Consider the following 16,343-nt stretch of genomic DNA (forward strand, 5'->3'; position numbering starts at 1 on the left):
CCTCCTCGCTCCTCACCTCTCCTCCACACCCCCTTCAGCTCCTCACCTCTCCTCCACACCCCCTTCAGCTCCGACCTTCTCCCTCCTCGCTCCTCACTTCTCCTCCACACCCCCTTCAGCTCCAACCCTCTACCTCCCTCCTCTTTCCCCTCGCTCTTCACCCCCTTCAGCTCCGACCCTCTCCCTCCCTCCCTCCCTCCCTCCTCTTTCCCCTCGCTCCACACCCCCTTCAGCTCCGACCCTCTCCCTCCCTCTCTACTGTAACACACCACGTTCTTTAGGCGCATGCCTCTGCCAAGTTGTTTCCCTGTGTTTCTCTGGTGTTGCCATGGCAAGGCTCTGTGCATGTGTATATGAGTGTGTGTGTATATGAGTGCATTCTCACACTGGTGTAAACTACAGCTCTTAGAGGGTGTGTGTGTGAGAGAGAGAAAGAGAAAGATGTTGGAGCGGGAACAGCGATGGTCAAGGTCATGGGCGGCTTCTGGGCCATGATGTTCAGTGGTGTCTCTGCTCTGACACAGCTTAGGGCCCACCCACCCACGCCTGCTGTGTACCCAGCACACCAGGGCCCAGAGAGCCGCTTGGCCGTTTGTTTAAACAAGGTCAACATACACACACGTCTACTGTATGCTCAGCCAGTATATGGTTCTGTAGGTCTGCACAAAGCTCAGTAACTCTTTCCCCTTTTCTATCCCTCTCTTCCTCCCCCCATGTCTCTCCCCTTCCCTCTGCTTGAAGCTGAAGGCTATTTCCCCCTCTTTACCATCCCCCCTCTCTCCCTTTTTCTCCTTCCTTCCTCTCTCTCCAATTCAAAGCGCTTTATTGGCATGGGAAACATATGTTACATTGCCAAAGCTAGTGAAATAGATAATAAATAAAAGTGAAATAAACAATATAAATGAACAATAAACATCTCCCCCTCTCTCTCCCCCTCTCTCCCGCCACCAAGTTCCCTCTCCCTGTCGTCTCACTGCACACTAACCCTGATTACATCAAATGAGAGTGGAGACTCACAGCCTACATCATGTTTACATCAAATAGAGCCTGGGGCAGGACAACAGCTCCGGTCGGTTCACACACACACAGCCCTGTTCACAAACTGCAGAGCAGGGCGTTGCATGTTTCCTTCTTTATTACCCATCCACCACAACAACACAGAGGAATAAAGACTACACACAGTGGAGCAGAGGGGGACTGGTGTAGAAAAGTGACAACACAGAGGAATAAAGACTACACACAGTGGAGCAGAGGGGGACTGGTGTAGAAAAGTGACAACGCAGCAAGCCACATGCTTTATATGTGACAAAAGCTGCTGGTTATGCTGTATAGAAATAGAACCACAGTCGCCGGTAGTCAGAGAGGGGGTTCGTGATATATCAAAATCATTCTGTGTGGCCAGAGGGGGAAACGTAATGCGCTCTTGGACAGCCTCAGCCCATCTCGTCTTTCAAATCCCATTTTCAGACACCATAGACTCATTTAGAGTTATTAAAAAGACTGAACGTTAAAGACTAAATGCAAGGGCTGCAATATAAAACATTTTATATTTAGTGTTTTTGTTTACAGAAGCCTTTTACCTAATACACAATACAGTAAGTGTAAACTGTAGTGGAGCGGGTGGAGAGTTTCAAGTTCCTTGGTGTCCACATCACCAACTAACTATCATGGTCCAAACACACCAAGACAGTTGTGAAGAGGGCAAGACAACACCTTTTCCCCCCTCAGGAAATGTGGCAAATTTGACATTGGTCCTTCGATCCTCAAAAAGTTCTACAGCTGCACCATCGAGAGCATCCTGACCGATTGCATCACCGCCTGGCATGGCAACTGCTCAGCATCCGACCGTAAGGCGTTACAGAGGGTAGTGCGTACGGCCCAGTACATCACTGTGGCCAAGCTTCCTGCCATTCAGGACCTATATACTAGGCGTGTCAGAGGAAGACCCAAAAAATGGTCAAAGACACCAGTCACACAAGTTATAGACCGTTCTCTCTGCTACCACATGGCAAGCGGTACCGGAGCACCAAGTCTAGGACCAAAAGTCTCCTTAACAGCTTCTACCCCCAAGCCAAGACTGCTGAACAATTAATCAAATAACCACCCGGATTATTTGCATTGACACCCCCCCCCATTGTTTTTACACTGCTGCTACTTGCTGTTTATTATCTATGCATAGTCACTTTACCCCTACCTACATGTACAAGTTACCTCTAACATGTACCCCCGCACATTGACTCGGTACCAGTACCCCCTGTATATAGCCTCGTTATTGTTATTTTATTTAGTTACTTTTTAGAATTTTTTACTTTAGTTTATTTGGTAAATATTTTCTTAACTGATGAACTGCATTGTTAGTTAAGGGCTTGTAACTAAGCATTTCATGCTAAGTTCTACACCTGTGTGTGTGTGTCTGTATCATTGGCCCTACTGTGTAACACTGTGGATCTCCTTTTCTTTGTGTCGAAGCAGCAAGCGCACAATTAGGCTGGTTAAATACGCACATGGATTGCTAAGCCAGAGGCTTTGGATTTACCCATCTCCTAGCAACAGGTGTGCCTGACAATTGTGGTCTGCCTGCCCAGCAGTTTGGCTAGCCTGTGAGGAGAAGCCCTAGCTTAGCCTAGCGTAACCCAGGCTGTTTACATTAGAACAGCTTAGCGTAGCATAGCCTAGCGTGGTATCCACTGGAATAAGCAGCATTCCACACAGAACACAGTGGTATGAATCACCTCTGTCCAAACAGTGCCATGTAAACAGTGTCACATTGTTTTGCTTTTGTTTGTCTGGCTACTGTAGGTTTTAGTTAGAAGATGACTGTTATGACATGCAGACCCGTGGCTTTCTTTCTGTTGCACTCTATGGTTTATTTGGGGGGGAGACACGGACTGAGGAGACGCTACATTTTTGACGTTCCCTTATACTACTCATTAACCTATTGTAGGATATGTATGTGCATGTAAGCCCAAGGGAACAGTTGGGTGGCCGTTTGATCACAGTGTGGATAAGATCAGTTAGTCTTGCATGTTCCTCACATGTAAATGACGCTGCCCTGCCTGATAACCTAGTACCTTTGGGGTTATGGGAAGGAGACCCTGTAGCTAGCGACCTTTCAAATCTACTAAACAATATGGGGGATGAAATAAAAAACACTCATTTAAGATGAGGCCCCTCAAGCAAACACATGCCTGTTGCTCAAACTAGGTGAGCAGCATTATCAGTGAAGTACACGTCCTATATAGAGGCATGCTTTAAAGCTGCCTTTCTTTTCCTTTGGTTAGCAACAAGTCAACATACGGCAGTAAAAACATGAATGGTAACAGTAGCAGAAAACAGAGACAAGTCCACCCTTCCCTTTCAGGTGGTGGGAGGACCAGGATATTTTAACAGCTTCCCGCCTCAGGCACACAACCTCTACCATTATAACTGCATCTGTGGCCCACTGTGATAAGAGAAAACAACAGACAAAGCCTGGCTGGCTTCTGCCATACAAACAGGGCTCGGTCACAGAGAGTCTAGACAAATAGAGAGATGATAGGGAGACAAGCCAGGAAGTGCTTCAGGAACAGGACCGGTAAAATTAGCATAAAGCAGATACTGTAGCATGAATAATGTAGGTTGATTGGCTGAGGGGGAGACACGTACGCACACACCTACATGCCCATGTCCGCACGCTCGCCGTCTGTCCTGCTCCTTCTGCCCAGGGATGTAGTGGTAAAAAAAATAGGTTGGGTTAACTCTGATCGCCGGTTGCAGTGAAAAAAAGTCACGCTTCCTGTACTTTCAATGCATTTTTCCGCAAAAGGTGAGTAAACTGTTTTTACCGTCCACTACACCACTGCTCCTCCCCTGCGCTACAGCTACCTACAGTAGCTCTGATACCCGACCCGAGTCTGAAGGGCCCCAACATTATACTTCAGGTTAAGGCCGATTTTTTCATCAACCAGGGTACGGGCCGGGCTCCCTCCTGTCTCTGTACAATCATATCTTACCATCATAACATGGTGTCAGAACTTCTTATAAAATATAAAACCAGAACATTGTCCAAGTCAACAGGATAGATTATTTCACTGAAAATAATAATATTCCGTAAGTTTTGGTAGGAGTTTAGAGTGACGAAAAGTTGCCAGCTAACAGCTCTACCACGTCTCATGAGCAGCCCAAGCTGGGCCGTTGCAGGGAGCGGATGCAGCGCAGCGCAGGGATGGAGCAGGGAACAGACAGAGGTGAGCAACTCATGGAGAAAGTTAATTCTGATTTCGGGTTCGGGCAGGGCCTTATATTTGTCAGAAGCAATCGGGCCCAGGTAGGGTAGGGCCTGAACGTCGTGGGCATGGGTAGGGCCTGAACGTCGTGGGCATGGGTAGAGTAGGGCCTGAACGTCGTGGACATGGGTAGAGTAGAGCCTGAACGTCGTGGGCATGGGTAGAGTAGAGCCTGAACGTCGTGGACATGGGTAGGGTAGAGCCTGAACATCGTGGACATGGGTAGGGTAAGGCCTGAACATCATGGACATGGGTAGGGTAGAGCCTGAACGTCGTGGGCATGGGTAGGGTAGGGCCTGAACATCGTGGACATGGGTAGGGTAGAGCCTGAACATCGTGGGCATGGGTAGGGTAGGGCCTGAACGTCGTGGGCATGGGTAGGGTAGGGCCTGAACGTCGTGGCCATGGGTAGGGTAGGGCCTGAACGTCGTGGACATGGGTAGGGTAGAGCCTGAACGTCGTGGGCATGGGTAGGGTAGGGCCTGAACGTCGTGGGCATGGGTAGGGTAGAGCCTGAACATCGTGGACATGGGTAGGGTAGAGCCTGAACGTCGTGGACATGGGTAGGGTAGAGCCTGAACGTCGTGGACATGGGTAGGGTAGAGCCTGAACGTCGTGGGCATGGGTAGGGTAGGGCCTGAACGTCGTGGACATGGGTAGGGTAGAGCCTGAACGTCGTGGACATGGGTAGGGTAGAGCCTGAACATCGTGGACATGGGTAGGGTAGAGCCTGAACGTCATGGGCATGGGTAGGGCCTGAACGTCGTGGACATGTGTAGGGTAGAGCCTGAACGTCGTGGACATGTGTAGGGTAGAGCCTGAACGTCGTGGACATGTGTAGGGTAGAGCCTGAACGTCGTGGACATGTGTAGGGTAGAGCCTGAACGTCGTGGACATGGGTAGGGTAGGGCCTGAACATCGTGGACATGGGTAGGGTAGAGCCTGAACGTCGTGGACATGGGTAGGGTAGAGCCTGAACGTCGTGGACATGGGTAGGGTAGAGCCTGAACGTCATGGGGATGGGTAGGGTAGAGCCTGAACGTCGTGGGCATGGGTAGGGTAGAGCCTGAACGTCGTGGGCATGGGTAGGGTAGGGCCTGAACGTCGTGGACACGTGTAGGGTAGAGCCTGAACGTCGTGGACACGTGTAGGGTAGAGCCTGAACGTCGTGGACACGTGTAGGGTAGAGCCTGAACGTCGTGGACACGTGTAGGGTAGAGCCTGAACGTCGTGGACACGTGTAGGGTAGAGCCTGAACGTCGTGGACACGTGTAGGGTAGAGCCTGAACGTCGTGGACATGGGTAGGGTAGGGCCTGAACGTCGTGGACATGGGTAGGGTAGAGCCTGAACGTCGTGGACATGGGTAGGGTAGAGCCTGAACGTCGTGGGCATGGGTAGGGTAGAGCCTGAACGTCATGGGCATGGGTAGGGTAGAGCCTGAACGTCGTGGGCATGGGTAGGGTAGAGCCTGAACGTCGTGGACATGGGTAGGGTAGAGCCTGAACGCCGTGGACATGGGTAGGGTAGAGCCTGAATTTTCATTTTCCTGCCTGTGCAGGGCTCTGCCATGGACCCCTTCCCAGTGGCATGCTCTTGTTTTTCTGTTGACATAGCAGCTCCTTGATCTGGGGGAGGGGGGGTGTATGTGTGTGTACGTGTGAGAGTGTGTGTATGTGTGTGTGTGTGTGTGTGTGTGTGTGTGTGTGTGTGTGTCTTGATATAGACAACAAACACAACAGTCACAAAAGGAAGCTTCCCACACCACGGCCAGATGGCAGTCATGGCGTCAGTTGATGACATCACGAGTCCCAACACCTGAGTCAGTCGACTCCACAGGAAGACTGGCGCCATCAGAGCTGAAGGATGCAGTGACACACTGGAGACCCTGAGGGACCAATGTCCTCCTACGGCTAGGGACTATAGGCTTAGTTACAGACCTACACCTGGAGGGAAAAGGCTGTTAGTCAGTCTGTTGTTAGCCTAGTGACTGACCCTTGATGAATCACCCCTATTCACCAGGGCCTCCTGCATATTCACTCAGAGTACGACTGCTGATATAGGATCAGTTTTGTCTTTTACATAAAGAATTCATAATGAATATGATTTTCTGGACCGGTTGGGACCTGGTCCAAAATCAGCACTTCTTACCTGAGACTTTTTGTAAATACTCTAGCAGCACAATGTGTCTTGGGCCTGTATCAGTAAGGCAGGTGCTTAGGTTTTAATCAAAACAACAGTGTTTCTGTGAAAACAAATATAACAGGACAGCCTCTTGGTCCCACAGTGTTAAAGGGGGAAACAGAGTGTCAACAGAGAAACAATGAGGAAGTTCTGTTTAGTAAACAAGGTCAATGCCACTAGACCTGCCTCATCAGAGATGATATCATCCATCATCACATGTTCCTAGTGTTACACTGCTCTGGTGCCCCATAACACACACACACACACACACACACACACACACACACACACACACACACACACACACACACACGAGAGAGGAGCGATATATAACACTACAAAAAAAAAGGAATGAAATAATCTTATAGCCAAATAGCTCCCTTCTGGACTAGGAATGAGGGCAAACACAGCCAATGCTCGTATGGGTTCAACATTCTGAAAACTAAATTATGCATCGTCACACATGGTGGGGTAGAATGAGAGGTTGCAGTTGAAATGGTTCAGCATTAGCTCTGACTGATGGAGGAACAGGACCCAGTCTGTATAACTCGCCCTGAGATGAGAGTTGGCATAGTTTTTAAGAAACTATGCTGTATGGAGCAAATGGTCAACAACATTTGCATCAAAATAACCAATGATGACAACCCCAGTGAAAGATTAAAGAAATGAGCGGTTCTGGACACCAAACTGTGGTCTTCCTCTGGTCCACATTCTTAAAGGTCACTTCAATTAGAAGAATATTACATTGGGGTTGCTGTGGGAACCAGTGTATAGTTCCATTAAAACCCCAACTAAAAGATGATCCTGAGGGACTGGACTGGAATGACAACCCACCTCCTGGCTCTTATAAGCAGGGTTATTGTTGGGTGACGCAAACACACACTCCAAGCAGGGGCATTGTTGGGTTACACACCACTGGTCATGGCCCATGATGCAGTCCGCCCGGCTTCAGTCACCACACAAAGGATCCCTGTCCCCTGAGCATAAAATATTCACCTGCTGCCTGGCTGTGCTCTGGTTGTCAGCTGGATAACAGAACGGGAGCCCTGGGTCAGGAATGTGGCGCTATATAGGTACTGTAACAGACCTCAGATCAAATAGTATTCAAAACCTTTCAAAATACTTGGGAGCCTTTTCTTGAGCCTGCCTGGATAGGAGTTGTAGTTGGACAGGGTTTGGACCTTTGGAACTCGTCCTTTGTAGCTCAGTTGGTAGAGCATGGCACTTGTAATGCCAGGGTAGTGGGTTCAATTCCCGGGACCACCCATACGTTAAATGTATGCATGCATGACTGTAAGTCACTTTGGATAAAAGCATCTGCTAAATGGCATATATTATTATATACAAGTTAAGTAACAGAAATATTTAAAATACTATTTGAACCCAGGCCTGGTACAGTAGTAAGGCTGAAGCTCACTCTGCCGCAGTCTCTGGGGTATCACATGACAGACAAACTAATTGGGCTTCGGGTACAGTGACTGCGATGATGTACCCTGTCCTGCTTGGTGTGCCTGCTGCAGCAGCTTACCCTTTCTACCTGTACAGAGTGAGGGGTGGGGCAGTTATTGTTTGGTAATACTTACACATAATACTTTAATTCACTAGCACTTGCTGCCGTAACCTAGACGTAACCTAAATTGACAGTTGAGGTACTGCATGTTGTGACAGTCCCAGTCCTGATTCTACAAGGCACGGGCGGTCTATCAATCTGATTTTTTTTTTAAATGTACATGTAAACTTTATTTAACTAGGCAAGTCAGTTAAGAACAAATTCTTATTTACAATGGCGGCCTACCCCAGCCAAACCTGGGCGATGCTGGGCTCTATGGAACTCCCAATCACGGCCGGATGTGATGTAGCCTGGATTCGAACCAGGTACTGCAGTGACGCCTCTTGCATTGAGATGCAGTGTCTTAGACCGCTGCACCACTCGGGTGTCCTTCTCCAGACTGTCACTGTCAGTATAGATGCAGGTCTCCTCCAGAACTGAACTGAGCTGCACTACCTCTTGTAGTTTACATCAGAGAGGTTCTTTAGTTCTACTTCCTGCGTCCAGGTTGCTACACCGACATCATGGTTACATGACTACGGTGATAGTTTCCCTGGTGGTATAGGTTAGATTCAGAAAGGTTTACCTTATGCAATCAAAGGTGTTATCACGTGCTCCACTAAGGCAGTTATTTATCTTTAAATTATGTGGGTAAAACAAAGTGCAAATTAAAAGTACGAATCTCGGAGCATCGCACCATTTGGTGCAAAAACTCGACTTACCCAGTTGCGGCCCACTTTTTGGAAGCAAACCACTCGATTTCGTCTCTGCGTTATATTGGCATCGAACATGTCACCCTCCCTAGGAGAGGAGCTGACCTCGACAATTTATTGTTAAAACGAGAGGCTGCCTGGATCTTTAATTTAAAGACCCTTGCTCCCTTCGGTCTCAACGTAGACTTTAATCTGAAGCCATTATTGTGATTTTGCTATTGTAAATGTTTATAGGCTTATGTAACCAAATTGTATCTATGATCGTATGCTATCCATTTATGTGTTTTGTATGCTATTTTAATATATAAGAATTAACCAATGATATCAGGCCACACCCGGCCAGGTTTACCTTATGTAACACACTGCAGGGCAGTCAGGCATCATGCTAACAGACGGGCACAGCAAACTGGCCATGACCTACTGTATACTATGACCTAAAGAGCCATTTGACCTGTGTTTTGCCAATTATTAGGTAAGGTTGGTTACACCAGCTGGTAATAACTGAATGTTTTGGTTATTCTGATTTCTATGGGTTATTCACTGACCATGTAGCTCAGTTGGTAGAGCATGGTGTTTGCAACGCCAGGGTCGTGGGTTCGATTCCCACGGGGGGCCAGCACAGAAAAAAAGAAATGTATGAAATGAAATTAAAATGTATGCATTCACTACTGTAAGTCGCTCTGGATAAGAGCGTCTGCTAAATGACTAAAAATGTAAAAAATGTACTAGGCCAGTGAATTAGTGAGGAAGGTCCACCCGCTTTAACAATGTTGATGCCAGGGGCCTTTGAGCCCTGTCTGGAAAACAATCTAGGGTAAAGACTACTTACCTTGACAACAGGATGACCACCTGATGCAGCTTTGATCGCCCCTCTGCTTCCCTCCGTCTCGTAGTGCGCTCGGTGGTGGGCCTTGGGGTGCACCTCAACCTTCAGCTCGTACTGGCCAAACAGGTGGGGTAGGGGCCAGTCCAGGGGGGGCAGGGAGGAGGTCCTGGGGACAGACCGATACAGAGACAATAAGGGTACTGATGGTTTGGATAACAACAAGATACAGATCACCTAGGCATTACCTAGGTGATCTATGGATAACAAATAGATATAGCCTATATCACCTAGCATTTCTTGTCTTTTGGGAAGACATTACCTGTGAGCCGCTGTGACTACATAACCATCCTATGGATAACAAAAAGGCTCTATAATCAGAGATTTAGGTCTAACATATTAGCTAGCAGGGGCAGGTATGAGCTAGTTAAGCCGTCTGGATTCATTCAAACCTGCCTTGGCAGCACAGCACAGTAGCTGTTTACAAACTACTGCCAGGCCAGCACACCCACATGTCCTATTCTGAGAACTAAGAGCATTTACTTGTAAGATGAGTGAATTTTAGTATAGAGAACCACTCAAGTATCGCAATTGTATTTGGTCAGGGAAAAGAGGTTGTGCTTTTAACATAAATATGCTACTGGAATGTAGGTTTGACTGCCCTTAATCAAAGAGAATAAGTACATAGAAGAACCAATGCAATGACACATTTTGTATGGTAATACAAAGAAGTGAGGGCACAACAGGTTGTGCTGAATCATGACCTCTGGAAACATTGTAGAGGATCACACTAGGCCTACACTAGGTCTGAGTGACACACAGAGTACAGTGTCTAAATGGGGCTGTAGGCTATGTGTTCAACCCCATCAGTCAGACAGTGAATCATAGGAATTCCCACCAACATTAGGCTAACCATACTGAAATAATCACACTTGTCATAGGTCATGCAGGGACTGTAACTAGCAGTGAATCATGAAGGGGTTTTACACTATAAACGGTATATAGATGGATGGAGAGTATGGTTGTGTTGTTCAGCACTGTAGTATGGATGAGGCTGTGTCACAGGAGAAGCTGCAGGCTGATGGGGGTTTTTCCCTCTGTATGTTTTTATCTATGTAGGGCACAATCATATTTGAACAGCTGCACTCAAAAATAAACACTCAATCTGTGCCCATCCACACAGACAAACTCTCTCTCTCTCAGTGGGTCTCTGGGTAGCTTGGCTGGTCTATGGCTCTATTGAGCTAGAACCTACAGAGAAATACTGTTCTAAAAACCTATTTAGGCAAATTATTGTCAAAACTATTTAGGATGTTAGTAATTCATCATCTACTAGCCTATACACTGAATCTTCATGAAAAAGCCTTGGCTACATTGAGCCAGGTATAAAGACTTGGCTACATTGAGCCAGGTATAAAGACTTGGCTACATTGAGCCAGGTATAAAGACTTGGCTACATTGAGCCAGGTATAAAGACTTGGCTACATTGAGCCAGTTATAAAGACGGGGCTACATTGAGCCAGGTATAAAGACTTGGCTACATTGAGCCAGGTATAAAGACGGGGCTACATTGAGCCAGGTATAAAGACTTGGCTACATTGAGCCATGTATAAAGACTTGGCTACATTGAGCCAGTTATAAAGACTTGGCTACATTGAGCCAGGTATAAAGACGGGGCTACATTGAGCCAGGTATAAAGACTTGGCTACACTGAGCCAGTTATAAAGACTTGGCTACATTGAGCCAGGTATAAAGACTTGGCTACATTGAGCCAGGTATAAAGACGGGGCTACATTGAGCCAGTTATAAAGACGGGGCTACATTGAGCCAGTTATAAAGATTTGGCTACATTGAGCCAGTTCAGGAGCTCTCAGTATGTGTTTCATATAGCATGATACAGGTGTTCCTGGTCTGTTAACAGTTACAGGGAGACACAGTTTGCTCGAACACAGCACTGTGCAGTACAAATGGGGAGAAATGAAACGTGTGTGGGTGTGTGTGCGTCCATGGTCTATGAGTAAGAGGAATGATACACATCACTGTAAACTGTCCTAGCAGGCAGACATTTACACCACATTATGCCTCTCTCTACAGTAACTAGCCTAACCACGAAGGCTAGCCTAACCTTCTCCGCTAGTCAAAGAAAGTCACTAATCATTGTCTATTGTTTCTTTATGTGCCCCCCGTCAGGTCATGGCAAAACTAAAATTGTGCTTTCAACAGGCCATGCTATGCCAGACAAACATGCCACATAGAAATGCCCTCCACTCAGCCCTCACACAGCATGCAAACCACAGACACCAAATAAAATCAATGTTAACTTGCTAAAGGCCAGGGAACTCAAAAAGAACTCAACAGAGTAGCAAAACATGAGTCAGTCAGTTTTTCCCTATACTCCATGCCTCCATCAGAAGCTGGGCAGCTGGCTGACTCCGGACACCATCAGTCAGGCTAAATGGGAGAAATGTGGTGGCTGGCTTTCTTTGGAGCCGGTTCACTGAATAAACTGTTGTCCAGAGGAAAGAATGACATTTGAAGAAAAATAGAAGCACGTGTCTCTAACATTGTGGTCAATGAGGGGTATTGTACCACTGGCATCTGTTCCCATGCGATTTTGAATCAAAGTAGGCTATAGGATAGCCTGTCCTGGTAGCCTAGATTCCCCCACAGCACATGGCAGAGGAAAGCCCCCATGAATATGATCACATTGCATGCTATTAAGATGTACTGCACGAAGCCCTTTGAATAAGGATTCTCCAATGAGCATGCTTTGTAGTCCAGAAGTAATCTTAATCTAGATCTGGGAAACCGTCTCTCAAGGTTTAAGGCCTAAAAACAACAGTGGCTTGTCTCGTATCCTCCAATGCCACCGACATAACACCGGAAGTGTATGTTTTCCCTGGCCAGCGGCCACAGTAACACAAGAGGGGTTTGGTAGCTAGGAAACCTGAGCGTTGTGGCGGGCGGAGGGAGCGGGTTGGAGCAGAGGTCGGAGCCTGAATTAGCGTAACCTTTCTAGGGTATGCTGCTCCGTACCGCGGGGCTCTGGGGCTCCCAGTCTGGTGCTACCAGTCACCACCTGCGGCCTACAGCCGCTCCCCTGTACATCTCTCATTCTTTATTTAACTTTTATTTAACTAGGAAAGTCAGTTAAGTACAAACTCTTATTTACAATGACGGCCTAATTGGAGGATGAGGGCTGCAGTAGATATCTCAGTATTCTGAGTATTAGACTGTATCATCTGCATATAAATGGATGAGAGAGCTTCCTACTGCCTGAGCTATGTTGTTGATGTAAATTGAGAAGAGTGCGGGGCCTAGGATTGAGCCTTGGGGTACTCTCTTAGTAACAGACAGTGGCTGAGACAGCAGGTTTTCTGACTTTATATACTGCACTCTTTAAGAGAGCTAGTTAGCAAACCAGGCCAAAGACCCCTCAGGGACACCAATACTCCTTAGCCGGCTCACAAGAATGGAATGGTCTACCGTATCAAAAGCTTTGGCCAACTCAATAGAAATAGCAGCACAACATTGCTTAGAATCAAAGGCAATGGTGACATCAGAGGACCTTTAAGGTTGCAGTGACACATCCATAACCTGAGCGGAAACCAGATTTCATACCAGAGAGAATACTATAGACATCAAGAAAGCCAGTCAGTTGGTTATTGACAGGTTTTTCCAACACTTTTGATAAACAGGGCAAAATAGAAATTGGCCTATAACAGTTAGGATCAGCTTGATCTCCCCCTTTAAATAAAGGACACAGCGTGGCTGTCTTCCAAGCAATGGGAACCTCCCCAGAGAGGAGAGACAGGTTAAAAAGGTCAGAGATAGGCTTGGTGATGATAGGGGCAGCAACCTTAACTTCTCTAGGGTAGGGGGCAGTATTTTGACGTCCGGATGAAAGGTGTGCCCAAATTAAACTGCCTGCTACACAGGCTCAGAAGGTAGGATATGCATATTATTAGTGTATTTGGATAGAAAACACTCTGAAGTTCCTAAAACTGTTTGAATGATGTCTGTGAGTATAACAGAACTCATATGGCAGGCAAAAACCTGAGAAAAATCCAACCAGGAAGTGTGGAAATCTGAGGCTTGTAGTTTTTCCAAGTGATTCCCTATACAGTATACAGTGACTTAGGGTTCATTTTGCACTTCCTAAGCCTTCCACTAGATGTCAACAGTCTTTAGAACGTTGTTTTATGCTTCTACTGTGAATATGGAGCGAACAAAAGGGCCTGGAGTCAGATGAGTGAGGAAATGACATGAGCTCAGAGGCGAGCGCTCACGTGAGTGTGAGCTGTGTTCCTTTTCTTTTTTGAAGACATTGGAATTGTCCCGTTGGAATATTACTGAAGATTTATGTTAAAAACATCCTAAAGATTGATGCTATACATCGTTTGACGTAAATATAACTTTTTTTGACTTTTCATCGGGACATTTTCGCGCGCTTCCTGCATTTGGAGTAGTGGACTGAACGCATGAAAAAGAGGAGGTATTTGGACATAAATGATGGACTTTATCGAACAAAACAAACATTTATTGTGGACCTGGGATTCCTGGGAGTGCATTCTGATGAAGATCATCAAAGGTAAGTGAATATTTATAATATTATTTCTGAGTTTTATTGACTCCACAAAATGGCGGGGTTTGGTTTCGTGTCTGAACGCTGTACTCAGATTATTGCAAAGTGTGCTTTCGCTGTAAAGTATATATTTTTTTTAATCTGACACCGCGGTTGCATTAAGGAGAAGTGTATCTATAATTCTTTGAATTACAGTTTAATATTTTATCAACGTTTATGATGAGTATTTCTGTAAATTGATGTGCTCGTTCACCGGAAGTTTTGGGAGGCAAAACATTTCTGAACATTACACACTAATGTAAAATGGGGTTTTTGGATATAAATATGAACTTTATCGAGCAAAACATACATGTATTGTGTAACATGAAGTCCTATGAGTGCCATCTGATGAAGATCATCAAAGGTTAGTGATCCATTTTAGCTGTATTTCTGGTTTTTGTGACGCCTCTCCTTGCTTGGAAAATTGCTGTGTTTTTTCTTGTCAAGGTGATGTCCTAACATAATCTAATGCTATGCGTTCGCCGTAAAGCCTTTTTGAAATCGGACAATGTGGTTGCATTAACGAGAAGTGTATCTTTAAAATGGAATATAATAGTTGTATGTTTGAGAAATTTGAATTATGAGATTTTTGTTGTTTTGAATTTGGCGCCCTGCTATTTCACTGGCTGTTGAATAGTGTGTCCCGCAGGTGGGACGGTCACTCCCACATACCCCAGAGAGGTTAAAGAAGAAAGGGTCTAAACCATCAGACCCAGATGTTTTTTGGGGGTCAAGTTTAAGGAGCTCCTATAGCACCTCAGACTCCGTGTCCGCCCGCAGGGAGAAACTTTGTAGCGGGGCAGGGGAAAGAGGAAGGAGCATCGGGGCTAGTCGCATTAGAAGGGGTGGGAGATGAGGAAATGTTGGACGGGCAAGGAGGCATGGCTGAGTCAAATAGGAATCCTGACTTAAGTGGTGATTAAAGAGCCCAGCCATGTGCTCCTTGTCAGTAACAACCACATCAACATTAAGGGACATGGGCGGCTGTGAGGAGGGTTTATTCTCCAGGTTTTTAACCGAGAGAACTGCTCCTTAAAGTAACTAACTTTGGCCTTCCGGATAGCCTGAGTGCACTTATTTCTAATTTGCCTGAACGAGATCCAGTCAGCCTGAGTATGCGTGTGCTGAGCAATAAAGCCTTTCTTAGCCCCACTAAATGTCATATCAACCTGAATACCGGTATGTGAATATGTATGTCTATGGTTAGCCCTGAGGTGGGATGGACTAGCCTGGTTACAGATCTTTTTGTGCAGTATAGCCAACTACAATGGTCATTTTCATGCCCATTGTCTATACAGCAAACAGATCTGGGATCAAGGTATAGGGAGGGCTCCCTGAATCCATCCCCAGTCTGTCTGAGGCTCAGACTCGGAGCAGCCTGCCCCATGCCTCAGTTTCCTCCACCACCAGCCACTGAACACTGACAGCCACCCAGCAGACAGACGCCAGGACCATCTGTTCAGCAGAACACCTCCCAGACACAGCTTCTCTGACTGGAGACTGGGGTTGTCACGATACCAGTGTTGCGATACTACAATACCACATTTTCCTTGGTAAAACAAAATAACAGGAAGCAGACTAAACTCTATGGTTGTTTAAAAAAACGTTTTATTTTCTACTATAGGACTGAAATGATGTCTGCTTCATTTCTTGTTTCCTTGCCACAATACTTCTGAGTATCGCGATACTGGTATCATGGTGACAACCCTGGTGGAGACACTTCCAGAACCTTCTACAGCAGACAAGAGAGATCACCCCACAGTCACAGCACTCACTACATCCAACAGTGGAAGTCTACTCTAGTCCTAAAGACCTAATCATTTTGTAAATAGTGGTTTATCCTAGATATTAATATATTCTTGAAGCAGGGCATTAGACCACTATAACAAGGTACAGTGTTGACCCCTTTCTGGAAGGTGTCTGTGAATGGGAAGCCAGACTGTGGTGTTTCAGGAAGGCTGGGTTAGATGGTGGTGGTGTGGCCCCTCAGCCATATGTGACCTGTGCCGATTTATAGCGCTAGGGGCCAGAGCACACAAACAAGGCTGAGACTTCATCTGCTGCACACATTGGGAGAGCAGAAAAAGGAAACTTTAACCCGCTCTTTCTGATAGAAGTCAGTGCGTCACGACGATCAAGAGCTTCTGGTTACGCCAATTTCCAGATAAAAAGTGTGTGTGTGTGTGT

The 16,343-nt window shown here is 46.4% G+C and overlaps 1 protein-coding gene across 4 annotated transcripts in view; it reads right to left on the bottom strand.

Annotated features, from left to right (window-relative positions):
• Positions 1-16,343, bottom strand: part of nfatc3a (nuclear factor of activated T cells 3a) — a 76,395-nt gene that overhangs the window by 36,200 nt on the left and 23,852 nt on the right. For all 4 annotated transcript variants that reach the window (XM_029767901.1, XM_029767900.1, XM_029767903.1 and 1 more), the window contains exon 3: positions 9,539-9,701. In XM_029767901.1, coding sequence (XP_029623761.1) covers positions 9,539-9,701 — 163 coding nt within the window. The remainder of the gene's footprint in view (positions 1-9,538; positions 9,702-16,343) is intronic.

The sequence above is a fragment of the Salmo trutta genome, chromosome 12 (assembly GCF_901001165.1).
Source record: "Salmo trutta chromosome 12, fSalTru1.1, whole genome shotgun sequence".
Taxonomy (NCBI): domain Eukaryota; kingdom Metazoa; phylum Chordata; class Actinopteri; order Salmoniformes; family Salmonidae; genus Salmo; species Salmo trutta.